The 26,292-nt window shown below is 46.5% G+C and overlaps 1 protein-coding gene across 4 annotated transcripts in view; it reads right to left on the bottom strand.

Moving 5' to 3' along the window:
* LOC118769690 (phospholipid-transporting ATPase IA) overlaps positions 1-26,292 on the bottom strand; it is a 122,661-nt gene that overhangs the window by 14,702 nt on the left and 81,667 nt on the right. For all 4 annotated transcript variants that reach the window (XM_036516948.1, XM_036516951.1, XM_036516949.1 and 1 more), the window contains 6 exons: positions 18,775-18,947; positions 16,587-16,770; positions 13,670-13,780; positions 6,438-6,512; positions 4,876-4,998; positions 646-724 (listed from right to left, as the gene is read on the bottom strand). In XM_036516948.1, the coding sequence (XP_036372841.1) occupies positions 646-724; positions 4,876-4,998; positions 6,438-6,512; positions 13,670-13,780; positions 16,587-16,770; positions 18,775-18,947 (745 nt within the window). The remainder of the gene's footprint in view (positions 1-645; positions 725-4,875; positions 4,999-6,437; positions 6,513-13,669; positions 13,781-16,586; positions 16,771-18,774; positions 18,948-26,292) is intronic.

Genomic DNA, 26,292 nt, shown 5'->3' with positions numbered 1-26,292 from the left:
AGTTTTATAAGCAAAGTGTCGATTCGGTTTTGACCGCTACATATATTTTAACTTTCTGAAGAAAATGAGTTAGAAGGCTCCTGTCTGTGATTGACAGGTACCATGGCTTCATCATTCAGGGGGCTGTGGGTGCTGGGACTCTTTTAAAGGGATTTAAAACAGGCTGTCAATCAAAGACTAGGACTTCCTGTTTTGTTAGGGAACGCACAGCCCTGTGTGGTCCTTCATACTAAATTCCCACACACACCATGTGCGCGCACAAACACAGGCATGCATGCACACAGGCATATGCACAGACACACAACCCTACACACACCTACACACATAGGCATGCATGCATATAGACGTACACAGGCACAGACAGACAGACAGACACACACACACACACACACCCATGCAGGCACGCATGGATACAGGCAAACACTCAGGCACAGATAGACAGACACAGGTACACACTCAGAGGTGCATGCACGCACACACATGTGCACGTGCACGCGCACACACACACACACACACACACACGCACACACACACACACACACACACACACACACACACACACACACACACACGCACACACGCACACACGCACACACACGTACGCGCACACACACACACACACACGCACACACACACACAGCTCACCGTGCTTGAAGGCCTGAAGCGGGACCCAGAAGAGGATGACGGAGTGGAAGAGGCCATTCAGACAATGGGCCCAGAAGACCTGCAGGGACGAGAGCATTGGAGAGCCATGGGAACCCTGCTGCTGACCAAACCAGGCACGCCGACCTCCGACCCCGGCCCCATTGTACCCGCTCAGCACTCCATAAGGGCCGGTTTTGTCAGGGCCCGTGAGTGAAAGCTCCCCCACTGGCAGACACTTTGTCTCCTGTGTGTCTACAGGATGGGATGAGGTGTGTGGGTTTAAGGAGTGGACAGGGGGGCTGTGGGGTGGGGAGTATTATTACTTGATGTGTTTTTCCCCTGCATCAAATTTCAATAGCTTGGCACATTTGGGCCAAAAAACAAAACTGGAGCATTTAACAACCGGAGGAACAAAAACGCCAGACATTACACAAAGATCAGCCTGTTCCCAGTTTACAGAAAGCCAGGCAGAGATTGCATTCACTCGGGCTATTGCGTCCAACACAGGCAAGGTAGTGTGCATGTGTAGACTTTGGAGGAGCCATTTAAATCAATACTGGGTGCCCACAGCTACCGTGCTTCAAATGAATGTTATGTGCATATCCAGCCAAAGAAAACAGCAATTGGTGATGTAGCGTGAAACAGCCGTGAAATCGAATCCACAAAAACTCACATTTTCGAATCCTCCACCCCCCTCCCCCACTGCCTAATTTACTGTTGTTATTCAAAAAAGTTTGTTCAAATGCAACTACAAAGAGAAAAAAAAATTGGTTTCAAATCAAATTTTAAAAGACAAACTCAGGATTAATTAAATTTAACACTCCAAGAAAACACCCTTTATTGTGGAAGTATTTGGGGAAAAAACACTTAAGTGTAGCATTTTATAAGAATTTTGTTTGGCTAAACACTGCCACCATTATTGTTCAAATTGTAACATACACCCTCATGAACAGCTTGCTTAATTTCACCTCATCAGTTTTAACTCCCTTGGGTCCACATATAAACCTCTTTTACAGTAAGGATGAAGGCAAATAAGCTGAGTTAGCTAAGATAACTTACAATCAAATTTTCCAAACTGAACAAGGGATACAAAATAGCTAGTCTAGTCAACAAAGTCTTAGGTGAACTAACTCTCTGGAGTTAGAATAGAAAGAGATAAATTAACCAGCTAGCTATGTAGCACCTGGTGGTTATAAAGAGAATTCCCTTTCCTAAATACTTACACGTGAAATATATAGGCATGGAACATGAGTCAGTACAATGGATAGTAAAAATCTCTCACCTCTTTGTTTCTTATACTGTCTTGAAACTGACTGCCTTCAGTTCTAATAACGTTTACACTTTACATACATATCTGAAACGAATAGATATTAGAATTAAAATGTTACAGGTTGTAGCAGGAATTATACTCTTCTGACCTGCGTCTAAATTTGACAGATTAAGTCACACTTTCAACATCACTTCAGTTAAATATGTATCTTTTTTTAAAATATTTCATCGTTAGCATACTATAAGAGTTCAGTTTAGCTAAACACTGTGACCATTACACCCTCATAGACAGTGCTATGGTTCATCTTTCTGGAGTTTTAACTCTCCTGGGTCCAGACAGAGAGGTGATCTCGGGTGGCTGTGTATGGTCAGCCTCGTTTCCACCATCTGACAGAGCACTGGGGCGGGGGAGGGGGGGGTGTTGGGGGTTGGGGTTGTGCCGAGAGGGAAGGAGTGAAAAAGCAGCTTGGGATCGTCCTTCTCTGCACTCCCACTGTCAGGCTGTTAGGGACGCCACGACCTCCGGCTCGACCTTCTCACCCCTGCGCTGTCTTACCAAAACAAACCCCTGGCTGCAATACCCACCCCTTCACAGCCCATTTATGATTGCGCTTAGAACAATTTCACGTTTAACAAAATTAGCCTCTCCCACTCTCAGGCAACGCAAACTCCCCGCTCTCCCCTTTTCCCTCTCTCTTTTCACTTTCCCTCAAAACCGCCTGACAGAGAACAAGGGATCCGGGGCGAGGGCCCGCCGGCCGCATCCCCGGTGCGTTCTGACACGTACCCGTGTCAAAATGAACCCCGCTCCAGTGTTAAAGGAATTCTAAAGCGCTCACAGCCACCGGCTCCCCTGTAACAGAGCCCCTTTGATACCCACCCCCTCCTTCCCCCCCCGTAATGAATGCTAATGAAATCAATAAATGTTCACAATCATTTGTCACAGCGACAGCAGCAGGTTGCTAAGAATCCCGGGGCGAGTGCGTGTCTGCACCCAGGCTAAAGATGTGTGCTTTGTGGCCGGCTAATTGCTTAAAAAAGCATGAAGGGAGGTACTTTACATCGGGCCAAATATTTCCAGTCCCGTCCACCCCCCAGCCCCCACACCCCCTCCTCCTGCTGCTGCCCGGCACGAAACACGACCCCAGCCAAGCAAGCGCTAACGGCGTGCAATAATCGCCGTGCCGAGGCCACCCTGATAGGCCCGGCTTTATTACGGTGACATCAGTGTCAAGAATACGTAATTAGAAGTGAAAGGGGACACGGCTGGCAGACCCCAAATATTTCACACCCTCGGGCCTCCGCGGTGCCACATGCTGTAATTCACACAGACAGTTATCTGTGTGTGTTAAACGGCCTGTCTTCGAGGAATGGACGCGTTTGGATATCCCTCCCACGTTCCACAGCTCACAGACACTCACCGTCAATGAGTAAAAGGTCTGAGAAATAGTAAAAAAAAATATATAGATATATTTTTGGTCTGGCTCTCATTTCTGTATAAAAAAACAACAAAAAAACCAAAACATAACTGCTTTAAATCATTTGTCCCTTCTGAGCTCAAATATCTTATCATCACAACTATTATGTCAAAATTTTGCTTGGTTTTGCTTGGCAACGCGAGCCCCTGGGCTCAAAGCAACTTTTCACATTTCTGAACGTCTACGCGCTGCCAATATCCCACCCAGGCATCGGCAGACAGTAACTTAACACCGGGCCAAACGGAGGTCTGCCTCCGCGCAGACACACCTACGCGGCTCTCAGGAGCGCGATGTGACCATGTGCAGGTGCCACACGCACGCTGTGCTTACCCCAGGAACTGCAACGCCCTCAGAGAGGGGACACGGCCCTGTTGCGTGGGGGGTGGCCAGGCTCCGATTCTAGGGAGCGAATTCTTGGATTTCAGAGGCAGGCTGGTAAAGCAATGAGTGAAGTCTCCCCGATCCCCCCACTTCCATGCAGACTGCTCGGGGCAGCTCCCTGACCTCCCTCTCAATGGGGGCCCGTAATCCATTTCCACGCGGCGCTGACCCCGAGCGCCGCCGAGGAGGGCCACGGGGGGACAGAGGGGGACCCCGACCGCTGGGGAGACGGCTTCATTAACAGCGGGGGGAATGCTAACGGAATGCTAACGGACCGTCAGAGACATAACAGACCCCGCAGAGCCGGGCTTCATCACTGAGTCACAGGGGTGAAGGACAGGCAGGGGAAACGGAGGCATGGGGCAGCAGGCATGCTGACATCCTCTACCTGCACTGCACTGTTCACCTGCTCCTGTCCGAACGTTCTGCTCTGTGCTGGCACTGTATGCACGGCTGCAGGAAGAATCCTGCTTGTGACTTTAGATGGTTTTATTGCTCTATAATAGAGCTGTCTGTTTGAGTTAGAAAACACCTTGAATGCTTATGAATATATATGGCTGATGATCTGGGTGGTGCTAGCCTATGCTGGAAGTCTTCAGCATGGGCGGAGAAAACTGCTCTTCGCACCAACATTAGGGATAGTGGTTAGGGCAAGCAACTGGACCCTGGGGGCCTGTGGGCTCAAATGATGGGTCTTGCATGAATGATTCCAATGCACAAGATCATAAACCTCAGCTGGGTCCATAACAACCCAACAAAATGGGCAACAAAATGTATAAGGTCTGAAGCTGTATGTTGGCCCAGATTCTGGCCATAACGGGCTTTGGCCTTAAATTCGAGCAACAAATCTATGCTCACCTTTTTTCCCAGAGATTGCCAAGCTCATAACGTAAGAATGGAAAAATGTGAAACTTAAAAGCTTAAATAAATCATGCAGGATGTGTAATGTACTTATATTGATTCTGGACCTAAATGTAAGTATCCCTGGATACAGGGTGTCTGCAAAAGCAATAATTAACTTAATGTTAATATAATGAGGAGAGAAGAAGGTGGTATGATAAATGGTAGTCTGTTTTAGTGCAATGCCGGGGTGGGTGTTTACCTTGGTGTTGAAGCCCATGGCATTCTGGGAGGTCTTGTAGAGCTCGGGGTACTTCAGCATGTTCTCTTTCCTGCAGCAGCGCTCGAATATCCCCAGGGTCAGCGGCGGCAGAGCTGTGAAGATCTATCACAAGAACAGACAAGCAATCACCTCACAATCACCGACACTACGCAGATGGAATCCTACACAGCCAAAACCGCAGCACCTGCAGCGCACACAGACACAATCAAACACAGCAAAACAGCACTGTAGAATTTATCTGGGGCGGCGGTATAGCATAGTGGTAAGGAGCAGTAACTGAAAGGTTGCCGGTTCGATTCCCCACTGGGGCAAGGTACTTAACCTAGAATTGCCTCAGTAAATATTGAACTGTATAAATGGATAGCATGTAAGTCGCTCCGGATAAGAGCGTTTCCTAAATGCCAATACTGTAATAGTGTATCAGACTCAGTTCCGGCCAGCAATGCATGCCCTGCCTGGAGGAAAAGGACCATAGTGTTACATTGTTTGAGAAGACACGTTCACTTATTCGGCCATTTAGAATGGATTCCAAGGCTGCTGCTACCCAGATAACCATCAAGGTGTGTGGAAATCAGACCGAGGGACTCTGGTAATGGAGCGGATTATGCTGAAACACACTTGAAGCGCTTAGCCGTGTATGTCTGGGAATTTGCACTGAGAATGGGCCACGGCAAGCGTCTGCCACAGCACTTGAATGGCCCCTGCAGCCAGAAGCACTGGGCCTGCCCCAAACAGGGGAAGACTTTACGCTAATCCTGTAGCACCTGACAGGAGAAAAGCAAGGCCACCGGGAGAACACACACAGACTCTGACCCACATGCGCTCTACTGCTCCATCACTTTTCGGTAAACAATATCTGTTCCACTCGTGTTCCTTCAAACACTTCTCAACTGCGCTTCCAAACACTTGGTTACGCAGGCTTTAAGCACTGTCCTGCTCTGCTTTTTTAACTGTCCTCATTCCTATCCTGCCTTTGTAAAGAGCAAGTGGAATGCCAGGACCGTCCTTATAAGTGATATTCTTCTTCTTTTGAAAACTGTAACAAAGAATTACACCTCAATCAGATTGCTTAGAACCAAATTGTTGCTTATGGGGAGCAATTAGTAGACTTCCATTAAGATAAGACTGCACTTGGCAATTTTACAGATAACGATCTAGATGACTTCTGTCAGACAGTGAAACTTCTGTCATTTGTCATTTTGTCACTTAGTATCATCTACAAATTTTAAATGGTGAAGGTGGAAATGTGGCAGGCTTCTAAAAAGGCTCTTTACTAGCCCATGATGAACCACATCACAATCACTACTGCAGTTATCATACCTCTATGGAAGTGATAACAAGGGTACACCATGTGTACATGGATAATGATATTCGATCAAGAGGGAATATAGATTAAAAGCTGTAAATGAGTTGTTCCACATTCAGGATGCCAGACACTCAGCCCTGGCTTTTGTCCACAGCTTGTAGCCTCAGGGCATCAGGAAGGTGAGATAAACAGGCCCTTTCTGTGTTAATCCAGGGCGCGGGTCACAGAAACTCACCACATTGTACAAGCCGATGCACCACCGCTCAAACAGGATTTGTCCGGAGAAACCGTTCACGAAGGCAAACCAGATCTGAAAGGAGGAGGGACAGACAGACGGATGAGCCTGGAGAAACAGATAGGGGATGACATTATTATCAGGGTGGGACCTCAAAATCTGAGCCTGATGACCCTTGGGGGAGGGAGGGTTTGGTGTGGGGTATGGAAACTCATCGTCCATGATAGCACGACGGGAGCTGAGGTTTCCTCCCTTCCACCCTGTTACAGGACACATGCTTTACATCACTGACAGCTGTAAGGAGAGGCCCATCTCTCACAGATAAACATCAGAGACAGATGATTCTCAGCAATCGTGTGTCTCAGGCTTCCAATAACTCACTTCTGATAAATACCTTCACAGATGCATGACTACGCATGCATTAACAAGTTCAATCATTTAACTTCAAGACATCTAAGACAATATCACTTCTAATGCAGTGAGAAAAATTGAATGAGATGCCCTCACAAACATATTTGATCTAGCATAATTCTTTGTCTTGATTAATCTTAGTAATGAAATTATAGAAAAATTCTCCTTAACAGACTTAAATAATCACAGTGAAGCAAAGGAATATGAACAGGTGCATGGTTATATATGTGAACTCCCAATATGTATCAGAAATCTCTTCCTTTATCATAGGTACTTTTGTTTTTTACCACCATCCACTGGTAGTGAACTACAACAGTACATGCATTGGGTACATACAGTTGGACCCTTCCAACTCACTTCTTTTTGACGTATTTCACAACCTCTTTATATCAGCGTTCAAATTTTGCAACTGGATGTGGGCCCTTCAGTGTTGTTACTATGACACAAACAACGTACACGTGGCATATATCCGACGATAGGATGTCAATTAGTTTCAGAGCTTTAACCAAGAGACTGGATAAAGGCTTATTTTCTTGGATCTTCATAAAGATGAGATTATCATATCAATACTGCACATCTGCACGTCCAGAACAATTTCCTTTTACTTTTTTATTTTCCCTGGTTATAATTCCCTTTTTACTGTCCAGGTCATTCACAGTACATCTGAGTGCATGTTTGTCATTCCTCCACTGTGCTCTGACTTATGCCGGCACCACCATTAGCCTTAGATACCTTCTACACCAAGGGCTGAGTTCACAAAAAATACAACGACATTTCATTGTATCAGTTACTCCTTCCACACTGCGTGGGCATTTTCTGCTTGGTCCGATTTCTGTTGTGACACTTGCCTAATTCCATTCTACCAGCTTCGGAACCCATCAGTGGCTTCCATGGCCAACTCAAAGGCTGGTCCAAAAATAATTTAAGGTCTGTAATTCTGGTAGCGAAACACAATGTGACGATCATGGTTATTAAAAAAACAAATTGTCACTGCCAAACTTTGAGGAGGACTTTGCACTGAAATCTATCACACCCAATGTAAAAACTCCCAAAATATTTCCACAACAGTGTAGAATTTCCCTTGGAGTCAGGGGATTAGAACCATCTATCCATTCATCAAACAAACTGTTTTACCTTCTGTCCTTTCAGGATCACTCAAACCCCTGCCCTGCTAAGAGTTATGAGGTATAACACATTAGTCGGTGGGCTAAGTGGATCAAGAAAACCTTGGATCTTCAGTACCATAAAGCTGTTCTTGGAATGATACAGAAGATAAAAAGACATGCATTTAAAACACATGTTCGGTGGTAAATCTCATCAGCCCCTATCTTGATTAGCCCGACCTGTCTGGGTAAAGCTTTAGCTGTCAGACGCAAATGGAAAATGTCTTGAAAGCTTGATTGCTAATACAGAGTCGATTCTGCTGAATGTGTCCCGTCTCGGGACACACCGGCCAGATAATGCAATTAGGAAGAACCGAAACTGGATACTGTGCTAACTCTCAAGGCGGCTGCACGGCACTCCCCTTAACAGCCAAAAGCCAGCGTGATCTCAGAGACGCCTGTCCTACAAGTGCTAAACCCATTGAAGAGCCAACTCTCCCCGAGATGGCGTAGGTTCAGCGCTATGCTGAACAGGTTCAATGACATGTTGTTTGTTGGGGTAGCGCTTTTGAATGCTCACTTCGTGTTTTGCTGTTGTGAGATTACTAAATCATTAAATGCAATTAATGCTTTCTTAGTGCCGTTCTGTAGGAAGATTGAGTTCTCTCAGTGCTGTACTATGAGATGGAGCAGTGGTACTAATGCTGTCAGTGCTGTACTATAAGATGGAGCAGTGGTACTAATGCTGTCAGTGCTGTACTATAAGATGGAGCAGTGGTACTAATGCTGTCAGTGCTGTACTATAAGATGGAGCAGTGGTACTAATGATGTCAGTGCTGTACTATAAGATGGAGTAGTGGAAAGAACGCTCTACGTATTGTGCTATGAGATAGGGCAGTGGTACCAATGCTGTCAGCACTGTGCTGTGAGACGGGGCAGTGGTGCATTCCGCTCTCGGTAGCTGCGTTGTTGTGAGCTGGAGCGGCCGTGCTGAACAGACTGCAGAGGGCTGTTTTGTGCCCCCGCTGGGTGAACCCTTTCCTCGCTTCATTTAACCTCATTATGAAAGCGTGAATCGCTACAAATTCTTGGGTTGACAAAGCCCAACCCCGGGCTGGCCCCCGCGCCCGGCGCCCATACAGCAACCCTTCCCTTTTAATCGTGTGAGCAAATGCGTGAAAATGTTCCCAAAACAAATGTCTGCCACCCCCTCCCCTCCCTTCACTGTGAGTCAGATGTGCTCTTCTGTGATGTTCTAGTTTTTTTTTGTTAGGGGCCTGATGTTGATCAGTATCTGTTTTTTGCATGTAAGACATCCACGAGTGGGAAACATATTCTCTGTACATGCCGTTCCTGCTGCACCTCACAATTCACCATGATAAAAGAGTACATCTTGCTTCGATCTTAAATGGCTGGTCTATGACCAACTTTAAAAAAATCTAGGTTTGATAAAAGCAGCCACCATTGGCAGCCTAATGTGCTGTATTGATTGAGCAGGTAAGTCAAAGTCAGCTAATTCCTTTCCACGCCAGTTCTGTCCCCTGCCAAAAAGTGCTCGCAGCAGACACACCACCGTGTTTGTGCCACACGGACCGCCCGTGTAATAGCTGGCCCCTTCAGTGTGCCCCGCCCTGCCTCTCTCACGCCTCTCAGACGCATTGCTGTGCTCTTCTGCGTCCACAGCCAGGAGTTTGGGGCGGCTAGTCCCGTTTCAGGCCCCCTCCGGGCCCCCTTCACTGAAGCGGAGGGGCGGGGCCGCCCTCCTCGCCTGCTGCACAATCTGAAAGCCCGGAGGGGGCCGACGGGAAGGACGCGAAGCAAATGCGCTCTCCCACACCCGCCCCTCCGAAAAACGGGCGTGCCTGCGAGAGAGGCAGAACAAGAGGAAGGCACGGCTGCAGGGGGAGAGAGGGCAACCGTCTGCAGCGCCTGGACAGAGACCCTGCATATTCATCAGCTTATTAAATATCAATGACCTCCTGAGCACTAACGGCCAGGCGACGAGGACGGCGGCGGAGAATGACACTCACCCTTGTTACAGCCAGCCCTTTGTGACCCCCGAAAATGCAAATGGTGCCATAATTCCTCTATTAGTAAAAGAATGAATGAGGAGGAAGGAGTGGGGGGGGGGGGGCAGTAAATATAGGAAACGTGTGAGGGGAGAGATGGGGGTAGAAATGTTTCAATGATGATGGAGGCCCTCAGCACGCATTCAGGACTCAGCACCAGTTGGCAGTACAGGTCCTTTATCATGCCTTTTCTCCCACTCTTTCTCCGCTTTCAAGCAGCGGTGAATAGCCCTCTTGTAATTAGCCCATAAATGCCACTTGTCAATCACCCTAACACGGCTGGGGACAGCTGACAAGTTGTCAGTCAAAGCCTAAGCCACAACCCAACCCACCCCCCCACAACCCGGGTGTGCACCAGCTGGACTCTCAGTCTAGCTAAGTTGAAAATCATCACTATTTCTCGTAACAGAGCATCAATTGTGTGAAAGCATATGCAATCAAATTTACTTTAGAAAAAGGAAACAAACAAAAAAATCCCTGTCAATTTTCATATCATAATATCCATAACACTGCACTCAAAAATATCTGAGAAAACTGATTCCTGTGTAAGGGTGAACCCATTACACAAGCAAGATCAATCTGGATTTAATTCTGTCTACGCTGTATCCCTCCGTATATAAATAAGAATTGTACAAACTGTGAAACAACATTCAAAACAAACTCCATATCACTACTGTGAGGCATATTAGTCTGCATCAGGAGCTGTGTGACCCACAGATGCCAGTCACAGAAGCAGAATTGTGCACTGGATCTTCTCCATGCATCTGTAAGCATTCCCCCGAGACACAGCACTTGGTGAACACATCACCTGGTCTTGGTGAACAGTTCGTAAGGCTTAGGGCAAACATACTAATTATGTGGTAAAATGAATGAACTTCGAAGATTTGCTAATTTCACTCTGACTGACGCAGCCGGATTTGCTCCTCTTGTAAAATTAGATCTGCAACAATAAACAAACACGGTCAATGATTTTCCCATTCATTTCGGAAGCAAGTTATTAGCTAAACACATGCTTACTGTCAGTGTACTGTACAGCCCAGGGCAGGCAATTAACACAACTGACAACCTAACAAACACAGCAGTGGTGTGAAATTGAGTCACGTGGAAGGCAACAGGAGCAAGGCAGCTGGGTCCCAACCGTCTCAAGTGCCTCCATTTCTGAAAGCTTCCTGCACAATTTCATTCAGCAGGACTGAAGCCCAGAGCTGTTCACCCTCCACTCATGGTGAATAGGTCTTTAAAACACACCATGAGAAAACCAGCCAGAAAAGCAATAGCAATTGAACAGAGGACAGCATAAGTCCAGTGTTCATGCGCTATGGAGTGTGAGAAAGGAGGTGGCTTGAGAATGTGGAAACTGACTGAAACAAAATTATTCTACTGCTGCTCATACACTCCATTTTACTCCCTCCTGAAGGCTGCTTTGTCTTTATGGACTACTGCTGCTGTAGTCTGATTTTAGACAAGTTGGCATAGACTGGCAATAATACATTAATTAGAAATACATTAAATACATTCATTTTGAATCTACTTGTTTAAATCAACAGTTTCGTGTTGGGCAATTAGCAACATCATTATTTTAATGAATGAGGTTTCCCTGACCGTGTGAGAAGGCGTGCTGCCCCTGCAGTGAGCATCTTTAGCTCAATGGTCCACCTACAAACCCTGCGGCACCACACTGTAACACCTGGTCAAATCAGCTACTCTACCTGCAAGGGCAGCAATTAGTGTGGAGCTCTGAGCATTCTCACATGCTGTAGTGCAGTTAAAGGAACTAAAAAAAGAGGGAAAAGATCAGACAGATACATGATCCTTATAGGGAGGGTATATCCCTTTGAGGAAAATAAGTTGACATGAAATGGCACTAAAAAGGACCTCCTAAAACTTACTATCACAGAATCACTTTATTTGTTTGCATATGGCAACAGGGTGTTGCACAGAACATAAATGTCTCGCCATATCTGCCATCCCATCTACAAACATCATCATCATCTTCCTTTAGGTGCAGCAGGCCACAGAAGGGACGAACTGCTGCTCAGAATCATTAAAACTCTAAGTTCTTAGAGTGCGGAATTAATGGGGGAGGACATGGTACAATCCCAAGGTCCTGAGTGATTTACTACGGGATATAAAATTAAATGAGGAAGGAAAATAAAGTTGCACAGGAGAGAGAGGGAGACAGAAACAGAGAGAAAGAGAGAAAGAAGGAGAGAGAAAGAGAGAAAGAGAGGGAGCTACCTCTCTCTTGCTCAGCTACGTCGATTTATGATCTGATGTTTCGTGCTGCAACCATATCCCCTGTGCTCGAGCGCTGACATTCTCATGACATCTGGCTGCTCTTTTGGCCCCTGAAGTCCTGCGTCTGCCTCGAGCTTTCTCCCAGCATGCAGTGCAAGGCACCCGGGCGGTGATGTCTCACTCGGGAGGCTGAGTGAATAATCCACTGTGGGACTGCATCTTGCTCCACAGAGCAGAGATAACATTGAGCCTTTATCCAGAAAGAATGCGGAGGGCAGAGGTTCAGGGGCTCCATTCACTGACACCCTCACATCTTTTGGTCAGTTTTAGAGTGTTATAATCATGTGAGCCCCGTAATATTTCACCATTGCAAGACAAATGTCACTTATGAGAAGGGACTTTTAATGGTTAATTTTAACAGAATGTGGCAAAGACACTGAAAAGTTCAATACTCTTAGACTCACAATACATTCAGTTTGCATTAATTGATGTGAAAATTTCACTATCAGCTTCAATGATAGAAATCTAAAGTCAGTGCATAATGAACCAGTCTGCCTTTAACTCTATCTTCTCATAGCTACTATGTGGGCCTATCTTGGAAATCTCAGAACTTATACTGACGCTGTTCTGTTCTCTGTTCTTCTGACTTAAAATTATCATTTAACTGATACAGAATATTGAAATGGAGCTTGGTCTTCAAGGTTCTAGCAAAAGGCAAAGGTTATTCGAAAATAAGCCACAGGGACAGTGTTTTATTGGTTATTTCAAGCAAATTCCACATCAATGGCCACTACAAGACTGATTTATAAACGCTTGGTATGTCCAACCAAACACTTTTCCTGGATTTATCTTCTCACGGAGCCACCCTAGGCGGCTTTTAAAGCAGATCTGGGAGCAGTCTCGAGTGCACGCCTGTATGTACGGCAGCTGGCTGCTTTCTGCAAAGCTGGAGCGCAGGCCTGCCCATCTGTTGGCGGTCACACTCCATCGGCGAGCAGGACCGCCACAGCTGAGCGAGCCGGCCGCGACGCTGGGAACCCCGCGGGCTTCATTACTCCCTTCAGTGACTCACTGGGAGGGGGGGGGCGTGAGGGGGGCAAGGGGGACCAGCGCTGCGTTTCCAGAAAAACACGCTTCCAACTGAGAAAAAATAACAGAACGACTCCTGGAACTCAAGAGCCGCTTCTCTGAATTTATTTACCCTATAGAAAAAAAAAAGAAGAAATTCTCCATAGCGGAACTTTTCCATTACAGTATCAGGTGGGTTTTGATCAAAGCTTCAAACCACGTTATGACAAAACTGAACTGATAGAATGCTGTTGTCAGGCCAGGATTATCTCAACGTACAGATTGTTTTATATTGTGTTCAGATGTACTGTGGACCCTGAGGCCAAAAGATGCACAGTCCTACCTCGATGATGTACAGGACGATGTTCTTGTAGAAGCAGTAGAGGATACACTTGGCCACACGGTTGTAGTTCCATGCACCGTGAACCAGGAGCAGATTCTTCAGGTACTTGAACTGCGGGGCCGGGGAGGGAAGAAATACATAATAGCTTACTACATGTATATGATAACGGTCCGCTGCACAAAGGCAGTACAGTACCAGGAATTCCAGTCAGCGAATGATCGTGTTAGCCGCAAGTGGGACTTCTGATTAAAATGGGGCAATCTTATCATTGTCCAACTTCAAAGGCTGAGGTTTTCCGGGGAGGAGAGAGTGTGGCCTTAATGAAGACATTCCTCGCATTTTTCATCGCACACTGACTGCATTGCCAGGCGTTTCTGCCGGGTTTCAAAAGCAGAGAAAGGCTATGCGACTCCCTCAGGGACACTTTAATTATCTCTGTACCAACAAAAACTTAGTGAAGAGCCCACTGCTATGTATTTGAATAAACCTCCCCAGCTTTCACATTTAAAGCAGGGGTTTGTGCATGTTCTCCAATTTGATATTCAGATATTCTCTGGCTCCCAAGATCAATTATTCAAGTAATCAAAACCCTCTTTTTCATCCCCGAGCGCTGCGTGAAACTCCAGCTCTTTCTGTGTAAATAATGACTAGCTACAAAGAAATCTGTGTTCACTCACACTTTCAGGCATGAAAATTAATAATGAATGAATGATCTGTTATTTTATGCTCGGCCCCTTTGGGCTCTCCTTCAATAACTCTGATGAGAAATGAATAAAACTGGGTTTTTCTTCATTTTCTGGCAATTAGCACGCATTCAAATAGACACCTCAATTTGTAATCTCCTGGTCGAATATTGCAATAAGGTAATATTTTATCCCACCCCCAATATAATGGGTGAAATTCAATAAATACCAGATGGTTTTTGAACAGTTCACCCAATATTTGTTTATTACTTTAATAGCTGTGCAGGAAAAACTACTGAACCACTGGGACGGAGATAGTAGCATCAGTGTTTTCACTGCATTTGTCCAAACAAACTGAAACTTTTTGAACTGAGGCCCCCGTACCCCTAGTCTCATTGCAGTCATAAGTCCCAGAAAGGAGCTAACTGTGCACTTTTTGCAATTTTCTTTTTGTTACTACAACTGTTGCTGTACAACATGTTTGTCAGGCTTGCTTGTAATCTTGTGCCTCGTACAGTTCAACTCCTTTGACCTTTCATGGTAGACTGACTTCACCATGACTCTCTTGGGATAGACTTTAAATCGCTATGAGACCATTTTCTGATTAAATAATTAAAGACTAAATACAGGATAAATAAAATGAAAGTCCACCTAAATAAGGGAGCCTGTAGGCAAAAATCATAGTTAATAACATGACTTTAAGCAATAGGCCAAGTGAAAATAGCTGGGAGGCAAAGGTTTCGGCAGGATAAGGGCACACTGCTTGATGTAGTATTATTTCAGTTGGTATCTAGGTAAAGGCAAGATCCGCCAGTTTCCTGATACACCTCAACCCAAGCGTACTGACGTCTATGTTCCACTCCCAGTGTATCCATCTTTGGCTACACCCCCAGTGAACCAGCACCACGCTGCAACGTGTGCTGCACTGCCACTTTATAAATCTGCCAGAGGAGAGGGGCGTCGCTGGGGGAGACCGGCGGCCATAGCGATTGAGGAACTGACCTCTGAGGAGGGCTCTTATCTCGGGTGGATGAGCGGGCCTTCCCTGGCCCCTTCATCCCAGCCCTGGGGCCTGACCCCTGGAGCTTCAGGGGATCAAATAGTCCACAGGGGGATTGTGTCAGCAAAGCGCGTCCAGAACGATCATGTGACACGCACTGAGTGATCCACAAGAAACCATAAATTCCAGTCTCTGTGCTAGATCTAAACTGACTGTACAGATACCATGGTACAGTAATTCACTGGCATTCCCCTATGTGCCTTTTCTCACATTTCTCAGTGCTTACTATAAGATAACGTTCAAAATGGCCGGGCGCCGCTTTGAGTTATTTTTTGCGTGTCTCGGTCAGAGTGTGCTCTGTCAGTGTTTGCATTGAAGGGGACCTCATTATGAACACCACAACGCAGATCAAAGAGTTCACCACATTGTTGCAAGGCAATGATCTATGGAGAAATCAATCACTGCAGCTAGAGAAAGACCAGTTCCGAGTGTGGAAACAAGGCAGACTCCATAAACCCAGGTATGATGTCCATAGAGGAAGGGGGGGGCAGGGTTGGGAGAGGGGCAAGCACTCAGTTCAGCCCCAGTTCATCTAGAGGACACGGTCTTTAGTTCAGAGAAAAGAAAATGCACATTCACGGAGGCACATGGTGTAACAGAAACACCCCCTCCAAAACAATACACGTGTAGCAAATAATTTGATAAATCCCGTGGGTGTAACCCGATCACTGGAATTCTCCGGGAGTCAATGGGGTACGGATGTGGGCTCCATAAAGGAGCCAGTTTTCATCAGAGAGCGTGCTGCCTTTTAAATGGTCCTGTAGACCACTAATGACAGCTTCTCCATTGCAGTCATTCGAAACCACGATGTGATGAAAGTACTCCATTGTTGTACAACCCTTGGCTCAGCCTTGGGTACTGTAGCTATACCACGGTGGGGGTCTGTGAAACACGCTGTACTAACGTGAGCTAGCATCCTAATAAAACATCTTTATAATATGCAAGAGCACTGTTGCTTTTCTTTCTCACACAATGTCGCTGGTATCTTGTATTACGATGATGTATTAGTGCAAGAAAAACAGAGACTGTTCGCATTGATTTATCACTTTGGTTGGTTTTCATGGACCCTCTTACCTGAAGTGAATGTATTCACCTGGAGGAATAGCCAGCACCCCTAAACAAATGACTTCACCTGTTGAATCCCTGCTCTCCCCCCTGGCCATGCTGGGCTCACCTGGGCGATGGAGTAGTCGGAGGAGTTGGCGGCCTGCAGGCCCTCGTTGCCGGAGATGCCCACGCCCACGTGGGCGGTCTGGATCATGCCCACGTCGTTGGCGCCGTCGCCGATGGCCAGCGTGATCACGCGCACCTGCTTCTTCACCATCTCCACCACCTCCGACTTCTGCAGCGGGGACACCCTGCCGGGGACAGAGGAGGACGCGAGGGGACAGTCAGATAGCGTGTGCCTGTCATGGCTGCGGCTCAGCTAACAGAAACGCACTGTCTCCTCTCATTGTGCGGGACGTCACACGCACCCATGAAAGGCCCATTATCTGACCCCCACTTTATCAGACTGCACTCTTCCAAAACATCTGACCGGGCATAACAATAAAGGCCATAAATAAGGCCCATATATCTCAAGATGCATTGGCGCCTACTGAAAAGAAAGAATGGAATCTCTGTCCAGACCACAATCGAGTGATGTCCCCCTAACCCCGAAAAGACAGGTCTGCTTAATGGCATTAGGGAGAGATGGTTATGGTTTAATTTTATTGTCTCCGTTTTCCGTCATTACTTCCATTTCTCCTCATATATCTGCTTCATCGAGCTGCTCCCCGATTCAGAATTTAATTTGGGGTTTTCCTGCTGTGCGTCTCCAAAAATTAAAGTGAATGCTGTTCTCTTAATCGGATTGCGTATTAATGATATCTTTCTCTAATCTCCGAATGCCAGCGGAGATAAGAATCAAGAGGAGAAAAGGATGGGAGCTGTAACAGTAATGTTGCACAGAAGGTAATGAGAGGGACAGAGTGCCATTGGTTTTGTAGTGTATCACAGAGCTGAATGGCAGCCATACTGCACCTACCCTAGAACAGATAGACTTTAATGTAGAGACACTGGGCGAAGCACCAGACATCCTGAACCACATTGACAAACGTATTACCAACTAAAAATAGTTAGTTGAACTTCTGTTCAGGCCCATGACATGCTAAAAATGAGAATGGGAAAATGTGATTGTTGGTGGAGTTAAGCAGGTGGCTGAGTGCTGGCACCGTGGGCTTCTGGGACAAGGGCTGCACTCCTCAACAGGTTGATCATCACCTACTTCAGCTTGCACTGTGAAAAGCCCGATTAAACAAGAGATAGGCGTGCCTACTCCTTTCCCCCAAAAAATTCTTTATGTGCTCTCTCCCGTTCTCCTGGCTCCACTCTGACTCAACCCCCTTGCTATCTCTCTGACCTCTTGGGGCTGAGATCACACACCCGCTTGCATGCGTGATGTGAGGTGAGGACTGTGTTCTTCACAGAGGGGAGTGCGCGAGGGCTTTATCTCGGGTCTTCAAAGGGCCGGGGCAGGGACAGCCTGCCACTGGCAGCTTGTGCAGATACCCAGCTGAGTGACTCAAGACGCTGGATGCTCGACAGGCCACTAGGCACATGGTAACGTGATAAGGGCCTGAGTGCTGAGGACTTGCTACGGGCACTGGCTCCAATGCTCTGTCTATTTCGTGTTTCCTGGTCCGCTCTGAGGGCGTTTGGCAGAAACAATAAGCGCACACAAACAACAGGTTGCAAATACAGTCCATGATGGGGAAATTGATACGGACAGGGACGAGTGGCCAGCGTCCAGACGGACAGCAGGGTCGGTCTGTTTTTCTGGGATTGCTTGTTCTTGTGGCGAACGAAAGCAGGTGTGACCCAATGGCGTGGTGGTTTGTGCTGCAGGAGTATGCAACCCCTTGGAATTCTGGGATGTTCTGATCTCAGTGAAGATCTATCATCCTGTAACAATATCCCTGAGATTGGGGTTATTCTGTTAGGAATCTACAGCCTAGATCCAAAACCAATGAAACTCATGTAACTCACCTGCCAACTCCACCAGCAGTAACCACCAATCTGACAATGTTACACTATGTACATGGGTATACTCTACATCTGGTACATTCAACATCACTCCAACACCCCCTGACACAGTGAGACTTCGTTGACTCAACGTTTGTAGAATGCTGTCTCAGTGTTACACTGGTACCACAGTGCTACATGGCAACATGGCAAGAACATGGCAAGAGCTGCTTTGCTCCAGCCCAACCTTCATATGCTTCAGCTGAAGTCTCATTCCACCCACGGCTCCTAAACAGTTTGCTAAGCTAACTGCTAAAATGGAGGACCGGGCCATGATAACTGCGGTCGCCGGAGGTTACCTGCAGCAGATGACCGCTTTGCAGGACAGCGCCAGGTCCAGGAAGTACTGGCGGACCCCGAAGGTGAGGGCGTACTTGAGCGTCTTCCCGTCGATGATGAGGGCGAAATCGTTCTCCTTGTGCAGGGCGTCTCCCAGCATGCCGCAGTGTCGGCTCAGGGTCTCCCGGGTGCCCTGCAGACAGATTGTTTATGCCTGTCATGTTTATTGACATTTTAGCCACATTTTAGAGATGCCAGAAATCCTTCGGGCAGTCAACATTAATGCTCTTTCATTTCCAGTCAGCCCTGCAGGACTGACTGAATAAAAAATGAAATATGAACATAAACAGAAATAAACACATGAGCAGACACATCATTGATCCAACTAATTCCCATGCCTCATTACATTATATGCTTTGGTCTACATTGATGGTTCATTTGACAACAACACATCTTCAAAAAAAGGCAACGAGGAAGAATAACAATCTCATTAATGGCATGTAATTCAGTCTTTTTCTTTCCTCCAGTTATTGCGCTCCACATTATAAACCCTTCTCCGTATCAAAGTCCATTTGTCTGGTTTTCACTGGGAACTTTCCCCTCTAGAAATGTCGAGAGCCAGCTGGGTATGTTCAACTGGAAACCTGGAAATAGTCCACGTCTTGATTAAACCTGGAAGATTTTAATCATCATTGAATCGTTGAATGAAAACGCGGATACATGCACTCTCTAAGGCAGCGGGCCTGGGCCGTGTAATTCCTGCACTGGGTTGTGTAGCTCTGGAATGCACTGCTCTGTATATCATTTCACTTAAATTATATACTGTGTGCTCCTGTCCACTTACTGGCAAGGCCTCTGTGAAGGCATCTGTTTTGTGAAAGGAACTCAGGATGTTTCAGAGATCTGCTTGCGCGATAAAGGTCTGCGGACCATGGAGAGAAATATGCCTGCACTTACAGCAATTTCCAAAATTTACATTTCCCCCAGTCTGAACGCTCCGTCCTGGCAGAGATCAAATTTGTTACTAGTCTAACCTTCAGGCGGGTGATCACCTGCTCAGAACCAAGTTCATCAAGATGAGTTACCCTGTGAAATTCACTTTCACTAAGCCAGATATCAGTGAGACCTGAAGGAGATCATCTCTATGGGGTCTGAACTGTCCCACGTATTTTATAACAAATCACCATTTTAACACATTAAGATGTTAGTACTCTAGCCAAACAATTATCAAACTCCTGACCTACTTATTACTGTTTATACACATTTTTCCACAGTGGTATTAATGTAATCTGCTTTAAAGAGCACCAAAATCTGTTTCAAAAATGATCACTCATATATACAATGAGTCAATACAAAATGGCTTTCAGTTAAAATAAACACAACTGTAACTCCAACAAGAGCAGCTTTGTTTGTAAAAGCTTTGTGCGCCCAACCAGACGCAGGTTTATTTTCTCACGGATGCATCCTCTGCGCATTTCAAGTCTCTCCGGGTGAGGAGCACCGCACAATGACCTTTAATAACGAAACAACAAAAACACACACAGGCCTACGCACAGGGGACATTCGCGGAAGACACAGGCTCATTAAGCCGATGACTAACAAACTTTCCCCTTCAAAGCACGTGAGGGGAAAAAAAACTGCAGTTTTTTCTTCCAATGTTGTCTTTAATTTCCAGAGCAAACTCCCGCGTCCCCCAACCCCCCCGCCCCTGACCATGGTGACATCAACGCAAAACAAACCGCTCTTTCACTCTCTAACATGGGGGACATTCAGCCTAACCACTGTGGTGCTCTGTCCCCAAGACTGGGAAACAAATTTCAAAAAGTACCGTATTTCTGTATTTTCACACAAAATTTTGAATTTGAACAACGCTACAATTTTGTTGATTCTAGTGGCTGGCAAAGTTGCATATGTTTAGTGAAAACCCAGGATCCGTTACGTTAATAACGAAGTTCCACAGCAGTTAGAAAGAATGTCCCCTCTATTCTTTTATCTGCAGGAACACAGAGAACTGATCCTCAGCAGAGCATGTACTGATGTAGTTACCATGGCTGTATGTTAAGGGCACTTTGAATTTAACCCTGGAACTAGATGCTTTAGCTCTGAGAGCAACACTCAAAACATCTTCCTCTGCTGAAAGAGTTCCAGGGGAAAGGCTGGACATACACGATAGAAGGATAAATAAGCACACTGTTCACTGGGTTCATCGGACCTATTTTGCCTATGACCCCAAACAAGGACGTGTATGTTTGGATCTGTCAGAACCAGAGGCCGACAGGTCGGCTCCAGACGGATTGAGGAACAACGTTTCCCTACTAAGGGCCGGCAGATATTTTTACATAACAAAGCTTAACAGGCTTTTAAGATTCAGTTTCATAAGTTTTGAAATTCGCAAACCAAATTGGTGCTCAGAAAAACTTGAATTGATTGGGAATTGAGTGGTTGGAATTGATTGGATTGGCTTAATTTCATGGTGTTAAGTCTGTATTCAATTGCATGTACAAAAGCATGTATAAACTTCATGTAATGACCAAAATTACGGAAAATGGAGCTTCAGTGAAAGGTCAAATGACCTTAACCTGTAAATTAAGGTATGGCTAGGCTTAGTCCCAACGCTTAGATGAAAAACAGGAGAGAACGGGAAGCAAATTCAATCACGCAGATAATCTGCATTTGAAAGAAACAGGATGAAGATGAATACAAAAAAGCAATAATATTACAATTTCGGTTTGTGTACCGCTTTCACAGAAAACAGATGTCTTCGCAACCAGCTGCTACACTAAGAAAGTTTCAAGAAACAGAAATGACTCCATCTTTATCTGCTGGAACCGATAATGCTAGAGAAGGACTTTGGGCAGGAAAAGCAGATGCAAACGGAAAAGGAATGAAAGAGACGAACAAAACGCACCCAGGGCAGGAGCGAGCGTGAAAAACGGATGTGCGCAGGGTGAATGGTCAGGAAAAGCAAACGCACGTGAAGTGTGAATGAGCAGGGAAGGCAAACGCTCACAGAGTGAGTGAGTGATGTCATCAGACGCCGCAGATGGCAGCGCTTCCAGGGGTAATACAGAGCAGCCTTAGTGTTTAATCTGGCACGGGCCTAACATCTTTCCACCATGCCTCAAACCCATAAAGAGTGAGTACACACAGAAGTATGCTTAAAGAACTACTACAGGTCAATGTAACTCCTATGACAACTCTATGGATGACTTTTATCCAAATGCATAAGAGCAACCCTTAGCCTTAAGACTGACAGTACAAATTTAGCAACTGGCTTGTGCTTTACAGTTGTGCTCACTTGTACTGGGAGTGTCATGGGAGATTATGTGTTTGCCATGAACACCACATGTTGCTCAGGAACATGCACTGAGACGAATATTCTGAATACAAGAGAGACATTCAACACATGCTCCACCAATGCACTTTTGAGCTCTTCATCACCCACACGTAAAAATGATCAACAAACACGATTCAAACCAACCAGACTAAAGGGGAAACAAATACAAATGACTTCCCACCTTCCACAGACTTACAGACTCCATTTCTCTCCAGGCCTCTTTCTAAACTCTCCTTTTTGCAGTGTTTTTCTTCCTATTATTTGGAACACAGTGTGCAGAATTGTACAGATTAATGACTTGGACTACTGCTGGGAGGAGGTAGTACATGTTCATTTTGATGCATGAAGTTGTCTAATTCTGTCTCTTAGCGTATTGAGCATGTAAGCCTGAAAATATGGGCTTTAGCCACACCATTGTTTATGTCATTTATTTTTTTCTTACTGTCCGAATGACATTCAGCACCTGACCAGCACGGAGCCTCTGATTGGCCCATGTATCACCAAGCCACCAGGGGGGAAAGAGGCAGCGATGATGTCACACATCAAATACGGGGCAAAAGAGCCTGTGTAGATTAAAGAAAACAAGTGATGTTTATGCGCCCGTGGTGACTGGTCGTTCTGAGGTGGAAGAGGTTTTCCGCCTCATTAGCGCGGCCAGGTCTCCCAGGCTGTGGGGGTCCTGGCTCCATACGTTTAGCGGGCCTGGGGGGGCTCTTACCGGAGAGCCAGCCCCCCATCTATCACTGATGGCCTACAGCAGATGCCTCTTAAAGGCTCTCGGTGGGGGGAGCCCACTGCTTGATGAAACCAAAGTGCTCGGCCTGTGAGAGCCGAGAGCCTGGATGCGTGTCCTCGTAAGGGCTGGCTGATGGAGCCAGAGGGACCGATCGGCATCACGCTCCTACAGCGCCACGCCGAAAGCCCAACCGAAGGAAATGCTTAGGGGCCCTGGGGCTGTGCTGCTGTCAGAGTGAAGGAGAGACAGAGGGAGAGAGAATGACAGCAGAAGAGCAAAAGAGATAGGGGAAAAGAAGAGGCGGAGAGCCTCGCTCAAGCCAAAGAATACCTGAGCCTACCTGTGGGTCTAGAGGCACTTCCACCTAGACATTTCATTACATTACTGGTAATTAGCAGACACTCTTATCTAGAGCAAATTACACAGGTTACAATTCTTCATGTTCTCCACTTATACAGCTGGATATCTACTGAGGCAATTGTGGGTTAAGTGCCTTGCCCTAGAGTATAACAGCAGTGCCCCAGCGGGGACTTGAACCAACAACCAATCGGTTATGAGCCCCGCTCCTTTCCACTATGCTACACCACCAGCGGACACAACGACAAGGGCAAACACAAACTGCAAAAGAAATAAAAGTCTGGAGTATGGCAAGTATGGCCTACTAATATCAAGACTGATCCACACACGTACACACACAGTATATGCGCCTGTGCATATATGGTATTTACACGGCGTGTTGTTGTGTGGGAGCGCTGCGTGCGAAGCGCCCGCCGTCTGAATCGGGCCCCGAGTAAAAGGCGCTGCAGTGAGTTTGTGCGAGTGTGCGAGGGACACGCTAATCCCACTGTTTGGATAGAGTCCGTGCGTGTGCGCGCGTTCGGCGGGGCGGACCTAATGTGCGGACAGAAGTGCTGACTTTGGACCGCTTCCAGCGCAGGTCCGTGAGTGGTAGCAAATGGACCTTCACACGATATTTCGTCCTGTCCGCCGCAGGCCAAGAAGTCTGGCCCCGCGGTGCAATGGAATGTGCTATTTGTTGACAAATCTGGGAGAAAAATCACCCTGACACGTACGGTGACAAAAAGAGGAAGAGGGGTGTGAGCAACAACAAACGAGCTCTCTGTTCATTACCATTTTCCCTCGCTACGCTTGTGCTTTTTAGCGTGCGCTTCTGGCTAACTGCAGTTTTGGGAATTATCCATTGTGTTTTGACGAAGCCTCTTTTGCCTACGGAACTTCAGAATTTTAATCAGAGAAGTCCGGCCCCGCGGTCCCATAGAATGTGTCATTTGTCGACGAATTTGGAAAAGAAAAAAATCATTCTGACACGTACGGTGACAAAAAGAGGAAAAAGTGTTAACAACAAGAAATAAGCTCTCAGTTTATTACCACTTTCACTCACTTATGCTTTTAGCATGAGCACTTCCAGCTTACCTCAGTGAGTGAGCATTTTGGGAATGAGCCATTGTGTTTGGGTTAAGCCACTACCACCTATGGACTCTAATCAGAACCCTTGGGAATTAGTCAGGCTTCCACAGCGAGCTGTCGCAAATAGGTGGACGGGACCCGCCAGTTGTGCGCAATGGACGCCTCTAAACGCCGCCTTCTTTCCCACCCCCACTTAAAAGGGATATTAGCGCTAATTCCGCGTGTCTCCTTCTCAGGCCTCTTTGTTATGGCTGAATCGGCAGGGAGGGCCACCGGGGCTCTGCTCTGTTTGATTTACACATGGGAAGGAGGCGTCCATTAGCAAACACACTCCTGCTTCCATCAACAAGCCCCAGCTCCTTGGGACCGTGCTGAGTGGCCCGGGCGCGCCGCTCGGGGAGAGGATCGCCCTCGCAGATGTGCCAGGCCTCTCGAGAGACGCCCTGGGTTTGAGAAGTCGCCGCGTGTGTGTGTGTGTGTGTGTGTGGGGAGGGGAATTAACTGAATGAGTAATCTTTGCCTGGCCTCGTTTGTCCGTTCAGACCACACGCAGGCTTCAGCGCATGTGGTCACACCCACGCCGGCACAAATGACATGTCCCACTCACTCTGTGCAAACGTCCGAGGCACCATTAGCGGCTAGGATGATGTATGGGCCATGATGTAATGTGTGAAACTGCTATTACTGTGTGTCCATTCTGCTTCTCACGTTGTGACGTGCACACACATGCGCGCACACACACATACACACACACACACACACGCACAGCTGCACTCTTCCTTGCTTCCCTCCTCCCATCTCCGTCTATGTTTAATTTTTAAATTGATGTGAATGTAGTAGGCTCGGAACCCTCGGTCACGCTGTCCAATTATTCCTTTCAATCTCATTACAAATAGTTCATTTCTATAACATTCAGAAGGCCACCGTTAGACCTGCATCTCTTCACGAGGAATCTTTCAGAGAACAGTCACGCTGGGGTGTGTAGACAGAGTTCAGTGTGACGTGAAGGCCTCTGTCAGCCCGATGAATATGGTCCAAATACCTGGTGTGCGTTTGGTATGACCAAACAGAAACTACCACATTTTCAAATATGAATACAATTAAAAAATAAAGAAGTTAAAACAAGTGCAAATAAGTTATGCTGCAACTGCTTTTGTTAAAGAACAACCCAATATACTCTGGAATGTTCTAAACTCATGCCAGAACTCAATGAAACTTCAAAATGTAATTTATTTTAACTCTCAAATGTCATTATGTAATTACTTTTACTGGCCAGCCACCAAAACATTTTAAATCTTCCGTGAGTTGTCTCATTGGCTGAGTAATGGCTTCAGAAAAATGTCATTTAATGCTTAATGACTAAAGACCCTGGTCAGAACATATAACCTGAGCTTTCCTCTGCGGCTCCATGCCAGATTTATTTGAATGAACACACACTGTGACTACAACTCCTATTCTCCTCACTGCACCTATGCAGTTTAGCTGACATGGTGGACAGCCTGGGAGGGGCCACGCCCTCACTGAAGGCTGTCCATCATCGCTGGCCCCTCCGGGTCCCACGTGCTTGCCTCTGGGGGGGTTTCTGATACCGTCTTTCCGTGAACACTCATCTGTCTGCAGGCAGTGCGGTGGATACCTAAACACAGACCTGTATTCACTGTCAATCAACCCTGCTGCCAACGCTCCATGAGACAGACAGATCGAGAAAGAAAGAGAGGGAGAGAGAGAGACAGAGAAAGGAAAAGAAGGGGCGAGAAGAAGAGAAGGAAGAGAAGGAGGGGAGATCATAGAGAAGATCATAGAAAGGAAAGAAAGAAAACAGACAGGAGGAAGCAAACACAAAGACCTGAATGTGAGAAGAGGAAAAGGAGTGAAAGAGGGAGGGGATGGAAAGCAAGTGAGAGAAAGAGACAGATGCAATAGTGTGCATGAGGAAGAGCAGGCAGACAAAGGAACGCAGGAGAGTGGGAGAGAAAGCACAGATGATGAGGAATCGGAGAACAGAGCGAAAAGGAAGAGCTCGGGGAGGAAAGCGGC

This window comes from Megalops cyprinoides, chromosome 22 (genome assembly GCF_013368585.1).
Source record: "Megalops cyprinoides isolate fMegCyp1 chromosome 22, fMegCyp1.pri, whole genome shotgun sequence".
Classification (NCBI taxonomy): Eukaryota; Metazoa; Chordata; class Actinopteri; order Elopiformes; family Megalopidae; genus Megalops; species Megalops cyprinoides.
Note: the sequence above shows the minus strand (reverse complement) of the source record. Positions and strands in the feature narration are given on the sequence as shown.